At 53.0% G+C, this 20,032-nt stretch overlaps 8 protein-coding genes and 1 non-coding gene across 9 annotated transcripts; 3 read left to right on the top strand and 6 right to left on the bottom strand.

Annotated features, from left to right (window-relative positions):
* Positions 1–511: 511 nt before the first annotated feature.
* Positions 512–2,518, top strand: POX_a01892 (uncharacterized protein; the record flags this gene model as incomplete). Its single annotated transcript, XM_050110816.1, has 3 exons — positions 512–552; positions 634–1,279; positions 1,358–2,518. The coding sequence occupies 3 exons, from the start codon at positions 512–514 to the stop codon at positions 2,516–2,518; spliced, it is 1,848 nt and encodes a 615-aa protein (XP_049974584.1).
* Positions 2,519–3,155: 637 nt separating this feature from the next.
* Positions 3,156–4,492, bottom strand: POX_a01891 (Mitochondrial carnitine carrier; the record flags this gene model as incomplete). Its single annotated transcript, XM_050110815.1, has 5 exons — positions 3,156–3,204; positions 3,285–3,898; positions 4,006–4,022; positions 4,098–4,146; positions 4,241–4,492. 5 exons carry the CDS (start codon positions 4,490–4,492, stop codon positions 3,156–3,158), a joined length of 981 nt encoding a protein of 326 aa, XP_049974583.1.
* Positions 4,493–5,680: 1,188 nt separating this feature from the next.
* On the bottom strand, positions 5,681–6,819 carry POX_a01890 (GPI-anchored CFEM domain protein A; the record flags this gene model as incomplete). Its single annotated transcript, XM_050110814.1, has 4 exons — positions 5,681–5,914; positions 5,982–6,352; positions 6,438–6,615; positions 6,736–6,819. 4 exons carry the CDS (start codon positions 6,817–6,819, stop codon positions 5,681–5,683), a joined length of 867 nt encoding a protein of 288 aa, XP_049974582.1.
* A 1,681-nt stretch (positions 6,820–8,500) lies between these two features.
* On the top strand, positions 8,501–8,931 carry POX_a01889 (uncharacterized protein; the record flags this gene model as incomplete). Its single annotated transcript, XM_050110813.1, has 2 exons — positions 8,501–8,538; positions 8,631–8,931. 2 exons carry the CDS (start codon positions 8,501–8,503, stop codon positions 8,929–8,931), a joined length of 339 nt encoding a protein of 112 aa, XP_049974581.1.
* Positions 8,932–9,936: 1,005 nt separating this feature from the next.
* POX_a01888 (uncharacterized protein) lies at positions 9,937–11,643 on the bottom strand (the record flags this gene model as incomplete). The annotated part of the gene is made up of 1 exon (XM_050110812.1): positions 9,937–11,643. The coding sequence occupies one exon, from the start codon at positions 11,641–11,643 to the stop codon at positions 9,937–9,939; it is 1,707 nt and encodes a 568-aa protein (XP_049974580.1).
* Positions 11,644–12,714: 1,071 nt separating this feature from the next.
* On the top strand, positions 12,715–14,090 carry POX_a01887 (uncharacterized protein; the record flags this gene model as incomplete). Its single annotated transcript, XM_050110811.1, has 2 exons — positions 12,715–12,910; positions 13,081–14,090. The coding sequence occupies 2 exons, from the start codon at positions 12,715–12,717 to the stop codon at positions 14,088–14,090; spliced, it is 1,206 nt and encodes a 401-aa protein (XP_049974579.1).
* Positions 14,091–14,595: 505 nt separating this feature from the next.
* POX_tR023 lies at positions 14,596–14,667 on the bottom strand. Its single transcript has one exon. It is a non-coding gene; the product is annotated as a tRNA-Arg (tRNA).
* An 875-nt stretch (positions 14,668–15,542) lies between these two features.
* POX_a01886 (uncharacterized protein) lies at positions 15,543–16,576 on the bottom strand (the record flags this gene model as incomplete). The annotated part of the gene is made up of 2 exons (XM_050110810.1): positions 15,543–16,370; positions 16,445–16,576. 2 exons carry the CDS (start codon positions 16,574–16,576, stop codon positions 15,543–15,545), a joined length of 960 nt encoding a protein of 319 aa, XP_049974578.1.
* A 3,041-nt stretch (positions 16,577–19,617) lies between these two features.
* Positions 19,618–19,931, bottom strand: POX_a01885 (uncharacterized protein; the record flags this gene model as incomplete). Its single annotated transcript, XM_050110809.1, has 2 exons — positions 19,618–19,838; positions 19,925–19,931. 2 exons carry the CDS (start codon positions 19,929–19,931, stop codon positions 19,618–19,620), a joined length of 228 nt encoding a protein of 75 aa, XP_049974577.1.
* Between the last annotated feature and the right edge of the window lie 101 nt (positions 19,932–20,032).

Below are 20,032 nucleotides of genomic sequence, written 5' to 3'. Positions count from 1 at the left end.
CGCCCCCCCCCCCCTTTGAGGACGTTTTCGTCAGTGGATAAAGCGCCAGGTTCCATTCATGACTCGCTTTGACACGTGAAAGTAGAAATGTATCGTAGGAGATCCACTTTCAACACTGTATTGTATTATGTACTGGTATCGTAAAGTTACTTGATCAATACAAGTGAAAAGAATCTTGTGGGATTGACAATACAGCAGGGCATGCCAAAAAGGGAAGCTTGCTTGAAGTCTAGACCCCGCAGCTACTCAGATCTGTGACGTCACATCGCGTCCCGCGATCTTGTCAAGTTGCTCCGCCCGTCGGAGATGTTGGTTCCTCGGCATGTCTCAAAGCCCGTCCCCGTCCCTGTCACAGTCCCTTGCACGAGTACCGTGCCTCGATGCTGGAGGAGGGTCGCAAGCAAGACACTTCAATGATTTCCTTGTCAACATCAGCGACGTCTTTGGTAGTGATTCACGCGAATATGAGTGTGCGCGAGACAAGGATACACAGAGAGAGTGAGTGCCGATCATGACGGAGGCACGCAAACCCTTTGCACCGACGAGACACCGGTATGTCCTCTTATCTTTAGATGGCGCACGTGGGCAGCGCTTGAATCTCGGGTAGGTGGACTAAACCAGACCTCTCTGTAGATGCCTCACTGGAAACTTTGCGCCTGTTCATCGACAGTTCCCCATCACGCCATGTACCTTCTCGGGCACAATTCCTGCCGAGCTTCACGGCGGCCAGTATGTGCGAAACGGCGGTAATCCAAGCTTTGGAAATCACCTGTCCGAGGATGTGCACATGTTCGACGGAGATGGGATGCTGAGTGGCATCTGGTTTCGCATCACGAACCAACCCCAAAAAGTCGAGCCCTGCTTCGTGAACCGATACATCTTGACGGATCTTTACCTCGGCGCCAGATCCATGCCAAATCTCCGATCTCCCATTCTACCCAGCATTGCGACCTTGGCGCATCCATTCAGATCCACGATTTCGACATTCTTCAAACTTTGCCGGTTTCTGGCACTGATTGCGTGGTCGTTCATCAGCCCGGATAAACACCCTGTTCGCAAAATCAGCGTTGCGAACACGGCGATCCTCTATCATGACAAGCGCGCGTTGGCTACATGTCAGACGGGTCCCCCGATGAGGGTGCAACTGCCCGGTCTGGATACCATCGGCTGGTTTAACGGACATTCTGCACTCAATGAGGGGAAATCCTACTCGGAGGAACAAGACGCATTTGGCTGTAATGGACCCTTTGGCTTTTTGAGAGATTGGACGACGGCGCATGTAGGTGACCTGCCCTCTTTTTGTAATAGCCTGATCAATTCATAGGGGAATCTGTGCACTAACTATGCGCAAATCTAGCCTCACGTTGATCCAACCACGGGAGATCTCATCTCGTTCCAAGCGTCGTTTCTGCCTCCCTTTGTGTGGTACTCTCTGATTCCCAAGTCTGACTCGGGCAGGTCCCTGGTTCCGGTGTTGTATGCTCCAGTTCCGGGAGTCTCGATTCCGAAACTGATGCACGACTTTGGAGTTTCCCAAAATCACACTGTGATCATGGATCTCCCGGTGACACTCGATCCCATCAATATGCTTCGTGGACGGCCGATCATCCACTTTGATCGGGACTCTCCGTCACGATTCGGAATCTTTCCGCGACGACATCCTGAACAGGTCCGCTGGTTCGAAACAGATCCATGCTTCATCTTCCATACTGCAACCACCTGGGATGAGCCGGCATCCATCCTACCCGACTCGAAAAGCTCTCCCACCGAGGCCGTCAGCATGGTCGCCTGCCGCTACACCAACGGGAACATGCTGCACTCTATGGGCGCTATCGAGCCTACCAATGCCGAATTGAGCGACAGCAAAATGTACTATTATCGCTTCTCTCTCTCCGACCGCAGTCAGAACATGATCACCCATCAATGGGCCCTGTCCTCGATCCCCCTCGAAATGCCCACTATTTCTCCCACCGCCCCACCCACCGGTGCCCGCTTCGTCTTCGGCTGCTCCTCGCGTGACGCCATCTTTGGCGCAGAAACCGGCGAACCGATGAAAGTCGACTGTCTCGTCAAAGTCGACGTCCTTACGCTGATCCAGCGCGGGATGGCACAGCCACCCCAGCCAATCGAGGGCTGCGTCGACAATCGAAGCATAGACGAGGTTCTTTCCAGCCGAGACACGGAAGATCCGATCAAAATCTTCCAAGCCCCGCCCGGCTGGTACGCGCAGGAACCTCAATTCGTGCCACGAGAGGACGCACATTCCGAAGATGACGGCTACCTCTTAACCCTGATGTTTGACGAGTCCCAACTCGATGCGGAGGGACAAGCCGGCGATCACGCGAAGAGTGAGTTGTGGATCATCGATGCGCGAGATATGACCAGTGTCGTGACGAAGATTGTGCTGCCGCAACGGGTCCCGTATGGATTCCATGGTAACTGGTTCAGTCGGGAGCAACTTGAAGCTCAGAGACCTTATGCGCGGGTGCGGACAGAGACGCAGGCGAGTGACTACTGAATTTGTGAAAGAAGAGTGGAAAGTCACGAGAGGTTTTCATTTACTCCCCTCCACCTTCCTTCCCTCTTCCCTCGATAGGGACCAATCAGCCATGCTGTCTCGTTTTAGAAGAATCTTATCAACTCGAGGGAGATATCATCTGTACTTTTCTATACTCCTCCCCCAGAGCAGGAATGCGTATCGCGGTGTCAGACACCCCCGTTTCCCAGGATTAGATCATAACAACAACCATGTATCTGAAATTGGAATGCAATCTTCGGTATAGTGCACGGGTGCACCCAGTCTATAGGAGACAAAAAAGGAAAGAAACACAGAGGGCCGCCACAACTCAAGCATAGAGGATACGGGGAGGAATCAAGTCCAAAAGAAATGTCGATGTATCGACAGGGGTCATCAGCTATAATACTGCGAAGGTCATTCCGCGAAAGAGCTGGTTCACAACGACCGTCAAATCCAATCTCATGTGAAACCGAGACCGACGGAAAATTCCCAAAATAAAAATAAAAAAAACAGGTCCATCTGTCCAAGAAGGGATATATGACAGGGCGAATGCTGAGTCGATAGTTGCAATGGAGGAGGTGATTCAAGAAGTATGTACACACGACATTATGGTTGGACACGGGACGGTTGGAACTCTCTAGTCGAACATCGACTTCATGGCCTTGTGGGCGAGTTCGACACCCAAGCTAAACATCGAAAGAGGGAATGGGTTAGTCTGCTTTCTCAGACCAGAAACATGGAGAGAGGGGATTTTTGGGAAACATACAAAGTCGCCGCATTCGCGGGAACGGCACGGGCCAGGGCAGGACCGAATCCAGGGAAGAAGGCCTTGAAGCCACCGCTGGCGTATATCGTGCGGACGGTGCCGCCGATGGTGGGCTTGCCAGGAGCACTTTGCAGGCGAGACTTGATGGTGTCCACGGGGAAGACGGGAATCCACATGGCAATACCGGCGGCACCACCCGCCGCCACCACCGCCGTCAGCGAGAGCTCGCCGGTCACGTTGCCCTCAGCATCCTTGGGGGTGAGCGTTCGCTTGATGTACTCGTAGGCAGCAAAGTAGGCGGCCGAACCGGGTCCGTCACGAGCCAACGTCATGGCACTGCCGCGGAAGACACTGCGAAGACCGCCTTCCTTGTACAATTGACGGACCACGTCGACACCACCGGAGTACTTGGGCTTCTGGCCCGGCGGAGGCGGGTTCTGGCCCTGGATCTGCAGGAGGACCTTGACGCGCTCAAAGGGTGCGGTGATCAGGGTCATGGGGATGGCAGAGAAGAAACCGGCGGCAGAGATTTGCCCAATGGAGTACTGGGGGGTGCCGTGAACCACCGGCACGGTCGAAACCTTCTCCACGAGGCTCTTGCCCACGTCGTAGCCCTGCGAAGGGAGTCGGATTAGAACGGAGTGGATTCCCCCATAAAGAAAATAGAACTCGGACCAGCTTCGTCTGGTGTGAAATCACGGTGAAACAATCAGATACATACCCAGAAGCTCACAGCGACTGTATACATATGGAGGAAAATGGTTGATTAGCGTCTTCCATCATTGGTTCTATGGCCATGGAAAGGTCACTTACACATTGGAGTCACTCCCACGAGAGGAGCAGACACACCAGCATAGAGACCCTGTCATACGTCACGCGCCCGGTCAGTCTCATGATCCCTTGTTGTTGTAGTTGCTGCTGCTGTCGCATCAACGGCAGTTGGAGAAAGAACGTACACGAGCCAGACCCTCGCGAGCGATGGTTTTCCGGACCACATCCATGGCACCCGCGTACACGCCCTTCTCGGCGGTCTGCAGACGGACCTTGACCAGGTCAAAGGGGTGTCCCACCACGACCGCACACAGACCTCCCGCCGCACCGGCTGCGAGCGAGCGAATCTGCTGAATGGTCTGGTTCACAGGCTTGACATCGAGGACCTTCTTGACCTCCTCCTTGATCTCCTGCGGGGAGGTTGACGAGGACGACATGGTTGCTGCGAGTGAAGAAGTGAAGAGCGTAGAGGGGAAGACGAAGGAGAGAGTAGCAGGTGAACAGGAGGTGGGGGGAGAAAGAGAGTCTGCAGGTGGGCGGTCCAAAGGAGGTCTGCGGGGGTGTGAGCGCGAGCACGCGGAGGAAGAAGCTCGGGACGAGTAGGTGGTTGGGGATGAGGGCACGAAGACTCGAAGAAGAGGCCTGAAATGGGGAGAAGCAGAGGCTAAAGAAGAAATGAAGCCACCGGTAGAGCCAGGGAAATTACAAAAAACAAACTGGACGAAGCTAGAAAAAAAAAATATCCGTCGAGAGAAGATTCTTGGTCTGCGTAATGCGGACCGAAGCCGAACGGGCGGCGTCGGTCACCCTGGGGCAGATTTCCCCCGGACAACTGCGCTTGAGCCGAGGCTCGGGGATCGGAGAATCTGAGTTTCCGGCTCGGACGTGGCTCATGACTGCCCTTCACACTGTCAAGGACCAGTCACTGCAATGGACTCGGGTAAAGACAAGGAGCAATCTCTCGACCCACAACAGAATCCCCCTTGTTACCAGATAAACCGGTCATTGAATGTAACTGATTCTCATAATTTCGTCCGCAATTACCTCGTGTACACAATTGAGATATATCTGTCAATGGGGGCACCAAACACCGTCCGTCACCCATTGTGACCCCGCCAAGCCCGGATGAACGGGAGAAAGCGTACGGGCGCGACTTTCGGCCTCGTGGAAACATGGAAATATCACTTCAAAATCTCAACCTGCTCAAGACGTCGGCTTGTCGGTAAACCACAGGAATTGATACAATCCAATGCCATATTTACATCAATTCGGGGATGATACTACATGTATGCAGCGCTCCAAAGTTTCCTATGCTCGAGATCATCGCCATGCTACAGAGATAATGGAAGTGTACTACAGATCATTGATGGGCAGAAACCCTAAATCACATGTAAAAGGCCCCATGGCACGTGCCTTTGGTGGAGCATGACTTCATTAAATGTATCTTGAGTCGGTCGACATTACAGCATTCTTCGTAAAATGAGTGATCGTGATCGCGTGAAAGGTTTATAAACCCAACCACAGCGGAGCATAGTAATGCAGGGGTCAAAAAAAAGTACAAGAGGGAGGGTATTTCCTCCGGGGTTCGTTCGTCATAAGGGTAAGCCACAAAACAGTCCATCCGCTTACAGAATGAGCATAGCAGCCAAGCCCAGAACACCCATAGCACCAGAGCCAACGGTGGCCATGGGGTAGGCGGCACCGGAGCTGGTGCTGCTGGCCGGAGCGCTGTTGTCGCCAGCACTGGTGCTCTGCGCATTGGAGTCGGAGTTCGAGCCACTGATGGTGCTGACGGAGGTGGAGACCATAGTGCCGGAGGTCATGGTCATGGTGGTGAGGGTGGTGCCGCTGCCAGTAGACTAAAAGACGCGTTAGTATGGTTGCAAACTAGAGGGAAGAAATGAAGGCATCGTAGTGAACACATACAGCATCAGTCATGGTCGAGGTGCCAGATACGATACCCGTCGCAGTGCCGGTCGCAGTGCCGGTCAGGGTCTGAGTGAGGGTAGCAGTTGGGCTTCCGGAGGCGTCGGTCAGAGTCTCGGTCACGGTGTTGGTGAAAGTGTTGGTCGCGGTGTTTGTCGCAGTTCCCGAAGTGACAATGGTGGACGAGCCAACACCACCGGCACCAGCACCCATACCCATACTGGTAGAAGTCATGTCCCCAGACTCAGTGCTAGCAGAACTGCTATCAGAGCTAGTGGGAGTTGTGGAGCTCGAGGCAGAGGTGCTGGAAGCGCCGTTGCCAGAGGCACCAGTGCCGGTAGCGCCAGTACCGTAGCCGAAGCCAGAGCCAGCTGAGAAGAAAGATGTATGAGCGGTGGAAACCCTCGATGGACTGGATAACGGAGGAGGTACTAAGATTTCATCAAGAAAACATACCGGGACAGCCAGACAAAGCCATTTGGAGCACAGAGTCGACGTTGTACTCGGGGCAAGCCTCAGCAGTACAGTCGCGGACACCATACATGTAATCCATCTTATTGCACAGGCAAGACTTGTCGTCAGAGCTGCATCCCAGCTCCTGGGCCTTATTGTTCATGTTGCTGATACACATTTGCTGGCATCGAGACTCGGTCAACCTTCTATACCCATGAATGAATGCAGTAGCGGCTGCACCCAGGCATCCAGAGGGTGATATCGTGGGTGCGACTCAATACTAGAAAGGGGAAGCACATACAGCGCAGTCCTGGCTGGACATTTCGGCGGCGACCAGGGAGGTCGCGGCCAGGAGGGCGAAAGCAACACCGGAAACGGACTTCATTGTGATGGGTTGAGAGTGGAAGTAGGGTGGATTGATGGAGGAAGCGTGGGATGAGCAGGTGAGGTTCAAATTAAGATTACTCGTGAGTGACTGGATATGAGGGAGAGAGAAGAATCAATGACGGGGGGGATTGGGGACTGTTATTAAGTATTCTGGGAGAGGCAGGAAGTAGAGGAGATACAAAGCTTGGGTACAACAAGCGTATGTCCACCATTCCAAACCCAAACAAACCCCGATCTGCACGTAGCCTGGTCACCGTCCAGTGGCCACTGTCCCACCTTCCCTCTTTCTCAATTTCAATTTCCAATCTCCAATCTCCACAACTGAGCAACTGACGATTTTCGGCTGTTTTCCCCCATTATCCAGCCTCTCGCCATCTTTCCATTTTGCCTGGAGTGGGGCCCTCTCTTGAAGCTAAAATGGTTGGTGCAGCGAGAGAGAGAGAGAGAGAAAAAGAAAGGAAAAGAAATGGAGTCACCATCACCACAGGCTGCGATGTGGTTGGATCACCGAAGACCGAGCTCTGCGTTGGCCTGAATGGGTAGCAAGAACCGGCCCGGCGCCCTGCCCTTTAGGGCCCATAGCCTTCAGATTCTATATGATGCAGTGGGATGTGATGCGATCCAGTGTTGGTTGCTGTGTCTTGTGTGCTGTGTGTGCTGCGTGCTGCACTATGTTGCCGACGAAGCGTGGGCTCGCATCCACTCTCCACCCTCGGAAACTCCCCCTCCCCAGCCACGCTGATCGGCCATGTGGAGCAGCAGTCTGCGGTGGTGACCCATGAGGCGCTCAGCCGTTCGTCTCATTCGTGATCGACTATCACTGTGATGATAGGACATCCAGCGCCTGGAGCCAGGAGCCTGGACGTGAATGGGAAGTCCCTCTACGATTGCTATCGAGGCGGCTTGAGCTGCCCAACTGCGCCTGTGCGGCCGTCTACTGGACCTGCATCCGACTCTCTTTTCAGCCACATCGACCGGGGGCAAAGGGGAAGAAAACAAGCTTGGGCTCGGGTGCAGCCATCTCATTCAGGGATTGAATGGGAAGGCAGCAACAATCGAGAGTGATGATGAAGTCATTCTCATCGCAGGGGTTCCCCCGACTGAGCCAACTTTCTCAGCCCTGGAAGAGGGCCCACGATCTGGTTTTGGGTTTGATCAGGGATTGACGAGTGAGCCAGCTCGTTCGGAGGAGCTTTGATGCTCCAGTGGAACTAAAGCGAGTGGAGGTGGATTGTTGATGCTGGTGCGTTGTGCCACTTGATTGGAAGGAGCTAATACCCCAGTGGAGCCTCGAGCGCAAAAAGGCCAAAGCAGAGAGAGAGAGCAGAACTCGACGGACTAGCATTTTCTTTCTTTCTTTTTTCTTTCTTGATTTTTCCTGTTGACTGACACTGCTCTGAAGGTTACTTTTCTACGAGAGGTACTATGGTATTGGAGGAGTATTTACTTTTTTCTTATTCGTGCACTTCCAGAGTGTATGACTATGAGTACGCAGGGTGCATCACGCCGTGAAGGCGGTGATGCGCTACCCTCGATGTCATTGCCCTGGAAAATGGCCATCTCGACCCTCTCAAACTCAATTGCATGCGTCATTGCTGCGAATCCGTGTTCGTGGCGTTCAGCATGATAGATTGTTGATTTCCTTTCCCTCCCTTTAGTTTTCCCCCACCAAAATTGCCATGACACTCCTCCTCGGCCTTTCCACCAACCCGGCCGGGTTGGTGGCGTTCTAAGCTCCAGGGGATGATTGTCTGCCAATCTCTAACAGATTATCACACATGGGGTCGAAGCTTTCGACAGGTCATCTAGATGCTCCCAGCCACGTCGGTTGGCAGAGGGCCAGCACCACCCACCTCCAGGGCCGTCGCACGAGCGAATCATCGCTCGGTCTCACCTGAATTTCTTCGATCAGGTGGTTGAGGGATCCAAATCCCTCATCTGTAGCCACTCAGCCGGTGAGCCACTCCCGAGGATGCTCCGGTCGCAGTCTCGAGTGGCGGAGATCGCTGGCCGTCTCCCAGACCAAGTCCGCGATTTCGAACGGCACGCTGGATTCCGCGGTCAATCTAGCCGACCCGATGGTGATACTGGTTCGCTCTTCTTTGCTTAATTCTTCTCCGTCCAAAAATCACCAGCCACCGCTCCACGGCCACTTTTGCCCTGCCCGCATCGCTAAATGCTACTGAGATATACTCTACCTCTCGAAATGGATCTGTGAGGACTGCGTTAGTAGTGCATGTGGAACTTAACTAGAGACCCGCACTGTGAATGACTACACAACGCATTGTCCTCAACACGTAGAAAATAATCGAGAAGCCCACAGCTGATCCATGGTTGAGAACCTTGACCAGGCGGGACCATCTTCATCCCGATCTCCTTTTCTTACAACTCTGCGTACTCCGAAGTATCTGCCTGCCTACTTAGTGGAATTGACCCGAGTCGGTAAATAAACTCTGATTTTTTTTTCCCGGTCAATGTGGCAGTGACGAGGAAATCGTGGCGGGGCACCGCCACAGTCATGATCTCACCGATATTCTTCAAGCCCCAGTAGCCCGATCAGGCGATTCAATCCGTGTTTCCCAGCCAACTCAAACCAAGCCGGCGGTCGTGCGGGTCGTGACTCGTGACGAAAGAGATCCGCCCTTCGAAAGGGACACGGGGGAGGAGACATCCTCATGGCGTTCCGTTCCGAGATTTGGGGACGACATACATCATTCTTAATCTAAAATTCATCAACATTGTTCAAAAAGAGGCCGGTCCAGGTCCACATCCACGGCACTCTACTAAATTGTAACCAAGGCACCTGCTCTTCTTTGGACAAATCTGGTGGAAACAGTAGGTTTGCAGCCTGAGCAGCATCGTGTAAAGAAGAAACTGTAGACAGTGGACCCGTGGACACTGCGGGTGTGGAGTGCATGAAGTCGCATCGGGAAGAGGAAAGAAAAATTGAACTTGCTCTACATTACGTATGCTAATATGCCGGATCGCAAGCATCATGTTCTGTACATCAAAGCAGAGACTGCAAACAAAGGATAGCAAACGCAGATGATCCCGTGATCACACTGCACGTGGACAAGAGATGAGAAGTTACAGACCCCCTTCCTCCTTCTCGGTCTCATTGCAAACACCATCGAACTTCAGCCGAATCCACTGATCCGTGATTGATGACGGCACTTCCTACGACTCTTCCTCTCGCATCGAGGTCCTCAAAAGCGAATTCATCATCCAACCCTTTCTCCTGTTCCACCAGCAAAGCAACGTGGCAAAACTCTAACTGAACCATTGGGTCGCAGCTCAACAGTCTCGCCTTTCCGTCTGGAATGGTCCTGGACATCCAGTTTTCTATGTCGGGCCCTGGCTGTCCGGGATAGAGCGAGATCTGAATCTGGACTTCCCTCTGGTTTTTGTCGAGCACTACGAGATTACACACCACCCCTTGCAAAGACTCTGATACAAAATGGCCCAGTAACTTACACACACGGGCCGTATGGCAATATCCCTGGAGCCCATTGGACTCTGGCCTGAACTGTAATCCACCATGGATCTTGCCCTGAAGATGCGCGAGGGATCGTGGTGCCCATGAGAATGGAGCCGGGAGGCCTCGAGGACCATGCATGAAAGCCAGCCGAGTGGCATCCTGCGGTCTCGAGTGAAGAATCTCCATCATACCGTCCTCGTAGCTCCAGCCCTGGGTCCAGGTTAGATTCAGACACGCAAAGAATGCCTTTGCGTAGTCTTTATCATTCTCTGTTGCCCGATGAGTGCATGAGAGTGCAATATCTGGAAGCGAAACGCCCAAATCCCAGTGTGGGAGCAGTCTGTCGAAGGTGAGGCGTATTTCATGCCACCGTAGAGGATCCTGCTGCTCGGCCACTTTAAGTGCAACCACCATCTCCTGAAAGTCGATCGGGTGTCGCCCGGCCGTGATGATTTTCACCTGGCGAGCGAGTTTTGCTTCCTGATATGTCCAGACTCGCGACAGCCAGGCCCCGCATGAAAGAATCGATGCGGCAATCAGCGGGTCTTCCGAATTCAGCTGCAAGGTGAGCGCATCCAAGACGACGACCATGTCGGCATTTCGATACACTTTCTGCAGGCTGTTGACGATCATGGTTTTGATTCGCTTGGTGGTGTCGCAAGTACCCTTTGGAATGCTGAGAAGGTCAAACCACACCCACTCGACGCCTGATTTCTCTACTTGTGCCATGATGCGCTGAAAGTGGTGACGGTTAAGCCCTCGATCATCCTGATTCGCCTTCACATTTTGATATTCATAACCCATCGTCTCCATCCACACGTGGGAGATTGCTGCGTATCCACTGCTCATCAACCGGAATCGACCGCTCTTGTTGACGCACAGCGCCCGTTGGGTCTTTCCAGCCTTCTCTATCATCGACAACGGGGCCTTGATAAATAACGAACTTGAAACCAGTTCGGTGTGTAAGGTCGACAACCCGCTGGTAGCCTTTGCTCGCTCTTCCTTGGAAGCGAGGAGAAAAAAAGGTGAAAAGAGCAGGACAAGCCCATCGATGGCAGCCAACATCAGAATCTTGCCGCCGAGCTCGATCCATCGTCTCATCCCATCTGGCGGGGGTCGAAATACCGGACCGAGAGGGTAGAGCTTTCGTTCTCCATGGGCCGCGCCTGTCGGAGGGAGTAGTCGGAAGAGATCAGATACCTGCTCCGTCTTCCAGTAGCGAAATTCGTTCAGAGACGCGAGGAGAGCTCGCTTAGATCCCACCCAGTTCTGGATAAGAACAGCTTTGATGTGCTGTCGGGTTGACTCTGAAGTTGATTGTGCTTGACGCTCCGCATCCTTCATCTTGTCCGACACAGCCAAAAGCCCCACGCCTCCCGTGAGGACCCAGAGAGCTTAAATGACTTTCGAGTCTGATTGTCCGTTTAGGTGGGGTTCATCGATACCACTCCGGATGAATGTTGGACAGACAACACACAGGACTCAATCTAGGCTTAAGATGAAGCCAGAAGGCCCCGCATTTCTGGCTCTGTGAGTATCCGTGGGAGCAATGCGCTTTGATCTAGAATGATACACGTTAGCCTCCCGGCAATCAAGATGACGGGGAGAGGAAGAAGTGGGTGCTGCCCACTCCATCCAGCCAGATCTTAGCCAAGGCGCAAGCACCAGCCCTGTCATCTCAGCTTGGGCAAAATGAACCGTCAAATATCCCAACGTACTTTTGCACACTGACTTCAGCTGAGGCTGGGGCTGAGAATGATTGGCTCTACTTGTTTCGCCGAGAATTGAGGTCCAGCTTGGCACATCCACGGCCTTGACTTTTGCTTTGCTTTTGCTTTAGCGTCTACATCTGTGTGGTCTTTCGGTGGGTTGGGCCTTCGGCAGTCACATGGTCGATTAGAAAGATCATCGGACGAATTGCCTCGTCCAGCCACTTCTCATCTCTTCACCCAGCTTCCCCCATTCGTGCGTTCTACTGTACCGCCTAAGCCCACTTCTAAAGACAGTGGGACTCCGGGTGTCTTTGATTCCCTTCCCCTCCACGTGCAGAGGGTTCTCACTGGAGACAAACAGGAAGCGAGATGAGTGCTGGACTCCTGGCTCTGAGGTCGCGCGAGGTCGCCCACGCCAGAGCTCTCTGAACAGCACATTACTCGCTTACTGGCCAAACGGCCGTGATCAACGGAAGAGACAAACTACGTACTTCTTGGCTTACAAATTGAGGTTTGATTCAGCTCTGACGTTTGTACAATTTCCCGTACTGCTGGCCTCTTGGTGGGGGCAAGTGTCTGCCAAAAAAAAAAAGACCCCAGTCTTCCCACCCTCCATGCTCTTCACGCTTACTGCGGCTGATCGGCCGTCTCTCCCACCTTCATCTTCGCCTTTCATGCTCCCCTCCTCATCGCACCGACTTCAATGGCCCCCTTCCTCTCAACCTTGATGACTCGCGAGTCACTCCTTTCCTCTCGTTCGATTTCTGACGAATTCAAGTCCCAGTGGCTTCACCCGGGAGATGTCTTTTCGGTGCTCCTGATTCTGGGCGGCGAGATTATCGCTCGTGCACTGGCCCAGCTCGCCGGCAGTGGACTAACTCCGGTCACCTTTTCATTTGGTATGGGACGGTAGAGAGGTATCTACTACCAACATCCATTTTATTCCGCGAGACAGAGAAAGAAAGAAAAAGGAGGGGGCAAGAATCAGGAGAGATTCTTGCGAGCTACTTATGGTTCACCTTGAATTGATTCTTTTTTTCTTTCTTTTTTTCGCGTTCGAAAAAAATAGGATGGGTCGCTTATTCCGTGACTGCGCTGGTCTCCGCGGTGGGTGAGAATAAACTCATGCCCCCAGATCCCGATTGCAAATGCAAGGTGATCAATGGCCGAAACGGATTCACTCGGGACAATTCAAGCTGGATTCTTGGCCGGATGATGCGCGATTTCGATCAATGGAGTCACCCCGCCACCAAAGAAAAAGCTCAATGCCTCTTAGACGAGAAGTGGACGGAGCTGAAACGATCCAGACCACTAGCCAAGCGACCAACTCGCGCCGGTCTGATTGCGACCATTTACGAGCCCAGCAAGACGCAGCGATTGGGCGTCGCCCAGCGCGACTTTGTATACTGGAGTGGAATCTTCACCATGGCGGTACAGCTTGGTATCGCCGCGATACCGTGTGGTCTCTTCGACGATTGGGGGATCCTATTGATCACAGTCTGCGGTAACATTCTCGCTCTGGCGACGGGGTATCTACCCCAGTGGAAAAAGGAGAAATGGGCCTGTCGCACTCAAGCCAAGGGGACATATATCCTCACTCGGGGGAATGGCTCACAGCATGTGATCATCATCGTGGGTAACGGGCATGGTTTGAACCTCGAAGATCTGGCCGCCGGACAGACGAACATTGAAGCCTCCACCAATGCTCTAACCCGGCTGACGCTGCTGGTCCTTGCTCTGTTATGGGTTCTCCTCCTGATCACTGCAAGTGGCGTCAAGGATCATACCTGGTACCTTCTCGCGGTGGGGGGGATCGGTATTATACAAAATGTCTTTGTCGCGGGCGGATCCCGACGCCCGGAAAACTTTGGTATTCACCTCGACTTTGTCGAGGTCCTGGGTCGAACCAAGGTGATGGATACTTTGCTGGAGATGGAAAAGAAGTACTCTGGCATGGGCCGGGCTTTACTCGAGGAGTTTTTCCCTAGAAAACTACATCCGGAGGATTTATCGAAGTGGGAGGCGATCGATCAAAGTGCCGCACAAGCGAGAGAAGATGGAATGACCAACACCTCTTGACCCGACGCCGAGCTACCGAGAGACGGGACGAATCGATGAGAGGTCGAGGTTGAGGTAGAGGGCGATCAACAATCTATCGGAGTTCTACACTCTACACAAGACACACTACACCCCACGCGCGCGCGCGTGTGTGTGTTTTGTTTCTTGTTTCTCAAAAGATACCAGTCAACAACTACCTGTCCTTGCGTGGGTACTAGGTAGGTACATAGTATGACCATGTATGCTGGCTGACTTTCCCAAGTTTGGTGTTATCTTTTATGGATTATGGATTATCAAATCGAATCTCCTATCCCGAGGTTGTTCCTCCTCTCCCACCCACATCCAAGGATGTCCAGTTTCGGCTCACATGGCTGCAAGGAGGAGAAAAGAAAGAAAAGAAAAGACTACCAAGTGTGCTTGGGGGACCTGGACAGCCATTGCAAGCGCTAAGGAATTGGAAAAAAAAGATCAACTTCCACGATGCAGTACGTAGGAGACATGTCATTGTTCGAATGGCAAAAAGTGTTGACCGACGCAGGGGTCGAACCTGCAATCTCTTGATTCGTAGTCAAGCGCCTTGCCATTGGGCCAGCCGGCCTTGCTTGTTGAAAACATATCGCTATTTACATCTCATGAACTAATTTGAAACGAAGGGTCTACCATACTCGAGCGGCATTGCACGTATTCGAGGCAAAAGGGCGTGGCTCACAAATGACAGCCATAAAAGCCCGTCGTTCTTGGATGGGTGGATATACCCGAACCCGAACCTAAATGGTGCTCGGTCGTTCAGGCAAAATCGATCGGGATCGTTCCCCACGTAATGTGTATGTTCAATCTTGCCATTTGTGTTTCAAGATTGCTGGATAGGTAGGTGCACCCGTGTGTTTCGGTTGGCCAAGATGGGGGGGGCCGAAGAGAGACGGATAGGTAGAATATATTTATCTCTCCAGCCGGCTGACTCGATGGTCTCCCCACGATCCATTCGAGGTGAGCCACGCCGAGACCATTGCCTATGGGAAAAAAATACCCATCGAACCTTGAGAATGGAATGTCCGAGAAATCGTCTGCGTCGACCCGAAAAAGAGAGTTGAATGAGATCGAATAAGAAAAGTGTCCATCATCCCCACACCATCTGGTCAATAGTAGGTACCCTTAAAATCATGAAGGAAAGGGAGGGGTGCGGATCAAAGACAAAGACAAAGAAAAGGCGAGAGATGCTCGAGAGAATGTCGAGTTGGGCGCAACGCACCACAAATGCACCAACGATGGAAAGAGACATGTAGCGGAGACACAAAAAGAAAGGGTGTGTGTGTGTGAGAGAGAGAGAGAAAAAAAACAACCGCCCAAAACGAAATAAGGTATCATCCCAACCGATCAACGCCGTTGCCTCCCAGAATGCCATACAAAATACCGTGTCTCCCATCAAATCGCATCTACTGAAATCCTCCCACACCAATTACCGATCGCCCCAAATCAATCCGAGTCCTCTTCAGATTCGCAGACCTCCAAGATGATCGGAAGCTTTTCTCCGAGTGAGCCTTGTTCCACATCAACTGTTGCGGGTGGTCCTGAGGATCCGGGTCGGCGCAGTCCCAGACGAGCCGCCAGCGACATGCATAGATGGCCAATAACAAAGCCCACCAGACAGGCCACCAGACCGGCCGTGGCGCCCAGGACGGCGGGGAGAATGACGGGTCGCACAATGTGCATGAAGGGACGAGCTGGATGGGGCGGTCGTCGGTGGCCGTGCCCTCGATGGGAGTTGTAGGAGGTGGAAGGGGACCAGTAGGGAGAGAAGATGAACCCCACGGAGGTTCCTTCGGTGGTGTCGTCGATGGTGGCGGGAGCGGGCCGGTCGGGGACCGTCTTGGATGCTGGACCCTCTGGCGAGACGGATTCGGGGTTGGATTTGGAGGATTGACTCTGCCAGAAGGTCATGTGCCAGGGGCGATTCCCGTGCATGCGATGGCCCATCCCGGGCTCGATTCGGAGGCGGGTGATGCGTTGACTGCCGTCCGGGTGGGCGAGGAGATCCAGGACCACCACATCGTGCGTGACGGGAGCGCCCTGAAGGTCTTGAAGTTCCACTTGAATGCGCACAATCTTGGACGTGTTGCCCACCTCTTCGGAGGAGAGACGTCGCGCGTTCAGCGAATATGTAAATTCCAGCTCACGCTGGTTCAGAGGCACACGAGACTCGCCCTGGACCTCGGGCGCACGGATCTGCATCGACGTGGTTGGGGGGAAGACCTGGTCATGATTGGCATAGAGACAGCCATCTGTCACGGACCATTGTAGGGACTGTGGAAGAGCTGTCAGTCCATGCACCTTCCAGATTGTGGCAGTGGCGGAAGATCCACAGGGTCGAGACTTACCAAGTAGGTATTCGAACGTTGAGAGGCATGCGTAGCGGGATAATAAGGGAGGTGGAGCTCATGTGAGACGGAGAGAGGAATGGACGATGCGATCGCGACCGCGGCGAGATATGACCACGACAGAAGCCACATGGTGGGTGGATCGGGGACCGGTAAGTCGCACGAAGAGGGTGGATGGGATGAGATGAAAGTCGTGCCTTTTGTTTTTTGACCTTTCTTTTCCTCAAACACTGTTATTTGTTGCTCTTGCTTTATTCTCCCTCGCCCTTCTGTATGAGAGACTCTGCCCACTGCGCGCCGGGTGAAGGACGATCCCCAAAAGTAGATGGACCGTTGCGCCCAAGGTGAGTGGGGGAATCGGTAACGGCCCACGAACTGATCAGGACGGTGACGAGTTCTGAGATCTCTGCGATTTGTCAAGAAAGGAGAGAGTGGAGAGAATGAGAGGGAGAAGAAGAGGACCAAAAAAAAAGAGTCGGACACCAGTGTGCGATCACGCCAGCAGAGGAGGGGGATTGCGAACCACTTGTAAGCATCCGACGAGGACGATCACACTTCCCGGAGGAAAAAAGTGGAATCAGCGTTGTCTGATGATGGACAAGCTCCCAGGGGCCAATCGTAGCTGGGGGAAGAGAGAGAGAGAGAAAGGGCCGCCCCCAAATTGGCCGTGAGAGTGAGACTAGCCGATGAGATTCGAATGAGGCGAATTGAAGCACACCGAGTCGAGACGGGTCGAACCTGGAAAGTTCAATAATCTCCGAAAGAAGAGACGGTAGGGAGTCCCGCACCGGATCAGAGGATACCAAGCAGTGCGACTCGTTCGGTGGAGGAGTATAGCGTGTCGAGCCGTATACTGTGAGGGGAGGGTCCGAGCGAACCAAGAGGGAAGCTTGGCAGAGGCGCAATCTGATACCGCACTCGAGGAGTTTGCCCTCGATACCTTTCCGGTCGTAGGATGACTGCACGACCGCACGGTGAAGCGCAAGGGAGAGTCTGGGAAAGGCAAGAGGAAAGAACCGAGCACACCTTTCGTCTGAGAGGACCAGCAGTGAGAGGGACCAAAGGCGACCTCGCGGATGGGTCGCAACGAGGGGAGACGATTATAAAGAAAGTCACGGTACCCTGCCGTTCACATGATCCCCGAGACTAAAAGGATGCAAGAGGTGGATGGGCCGGAGTCAAAGACGATAAACGTAGATGCCTATGGATCTCTGGATCGACCGAGTACCGAGTCTTCTCCCCTCATACCGAAGTACGGATGTACGGTGTCGAGACATGGGACCAAGTGAGACCGGGACTGTCCAGGCTCAGAGTATTATTAGACGTGAGCGAAACACGGGAGTTCCGGAAGATCGTTCGGGACACCATCTCTGCCTAATTCTGCCCACTCTCTCCCAAAACTCTATCCCCAGTCGACGCTGGCCTCTCTGGTCGCCGAGCTACAACGATGGGGTGGGGAAACGAACGACCAAAGTCATTGTGCTCCCCCTTCAGGTGCGGAAGGAAATATCCAGCACTGCCCAGGATCAACAGATGAACGGCCTGGGAATAGCTAGAGAGAGAGACAGACAGAATGGAAAGTCGGGGCAGCCGAATGTACTCCTTGTGCCCAAATGGTGCGAGGATCAGTCGAGTCCAGTCGGAGCGAGTCGAGTGGCCGATTCCACATTAACGTTCCGGCGTAAGCTTTTTGGCCCGAAGGGTTTCTCGTGTCTCATTGGTGCCCTTGGCCTTTCCCCTCTCCCCAAACGGGGACCCTGTGTCGGACCCTTTCAGGCTCTTGGCCCTTTTTTTCTCTCTCTCTTTCTCTTTTTTTTTTCCCACGAGTGACAAAGAAGTGACCAAAGAGTGACAAACGAGGTCTCACTGTCCACTCAGGTCCAGGTGGAGTAGATCTATTTTTGAGCTTAGTCCTAGTGCTCTACAGTAGTAGCATTGTGACTACTGTCTGAGAGAGAGAGAAGGCTCCCACTCATTCACGAGAGACATCTGCTGTGTTCCGACCGGAATTATTTAGTAGTCATGACGTCCCTGACCACCGTACTGCTTCAGTGCGCCTCTCAATACGTTGACGGAGAAAAGACGAAATCACGTGCCTGTACCTCGGAGGGCAACGAGTTGAGACCCGGTGCAAAAGGAACAGTAGGTCACTCGATCGTCCATAGACTCCATTCTCTCTCTCCCTCCCTCTCTCTCTATTCTCCCTTTCCATCACTCATTGCACGTCAACCACACGCGTGTCCCTTCCCCAGGTAAGCACACTTAGAGGCAAAATCTCCGCTCGATGGACACCGCATTGTGAGTGAGAAAAAAAATAAGCCCCAAGTCCTCAGGATGAGGCCGAGGGGGCCACGGCGGCGTTCTTGGCGACCATACGAGGGGTTTCTTCGTCTAGGCACCTGCGGCCATTGCGACGGCTGATTGGATCTGGTCCGCTCAGATTGCTACTTTCCGCGATAGCTTCGCCTCGCTAGGCTGAGACCGAGACTCACCACAATCTCGAAGGCTCCGGATTATATTATGATCATGATCATGGTTCATTGGAAAAGTCAGCTGAGCCATATCCGGGGGGTTTGCCTTCCTCTATTGTCTTCCTTTTCCATCCCCTCGTCGCTTGGCAGTTTTTTTTTGTTTTTTCATCTCCCGGAACCGCTTTTAAGGTCGGCTCGGATGAAAGGACCTCATAAGGGTAAACCCGCACGGTGAAATAAATCCGACGCCGTTGAGCTCGGATCAATTCCACGGTACACTTGATCAAGACTAATGAATCTGGTATTCTTCGGATGCACCAAAATGGACATGTATAAGAATTAGACGAAGTATTTCATCACTCATATTGAGTTTTAACGCAAAAAGACCACGAAAACCACCATACCCAAAAGTGAGACGGGGGAAGGAGCAGGTTGAGCTGTCCAGCGACTTTCATCCTGGGAATTCGGCCACACTCACGGTGACTGTCAGGTCAATTTAAAGAAGAGCGGGGGCTGAAATCAACCAACCCACAGCCACGTTCAAGAATGGATCCAATCCTGTAGGACTCCAATGGAACTGGGCACGTTGGGGCGCGCGACGCGGAGAAGAGAGCAATTTTGTTGAACAACCAGAGATATCCTTCTCTCGGTCCGTGCATTGACGCAAAAACGACCTCGTCCTTTCTGGTCCGGAGGCAACGTTTACTTCCTGGGTTGGACAAAAAGACTGGCGTAGTCGGGGTGGTCATCCGAAGGCGATGTGTCCTTCCCCTTCTTCTTGTTCCAGCAGGTGATCTGGTTGTCCACCCGTTTCTTCGACCAGTTTGCATGAGTACATTCAGAGTGCTGAACACAACGGTCCACGCACTGCTGAGGAGTATCGACCTTGAACCTCTTTGCCCCAATCAAGTCGCCAGCAGAGACTGCACAAAGATTCAGATTAGAGACTTCTTTGGAATCGGGAACTCCAAGAGGAAAGGATACTCGACATGCGACCAGAGCAGTATACTTTCCATGATTTGTATGTTCCTGGTGAAGGTTTGCTCATCCTTGTAACCACCTGTATAAAATGGAGATCCTCTTGGTTCGAATGGCCCGGGGGGGGGTTCCCACGCCT

Source organism: Penicillium oxalicum, chromosome I (assembly GCF_001723175.1).
Source record: "Penicillium oxalicum strain HP7-1 chromosome I, whole genome shotgun sequence".
Taxonomy (NCBI): Eukaryota; Fungi; Ascomycota; class Eurotiomycetes; order Eurotiales; family Aspergillaceae; genus Penicillium; species Penicillium oxalicum.
The sequence above is the reverse complement of the archived record's forward strand: the minus strand, read 5'-3'. Positions and strand labels throughout refer to the sequence as shown.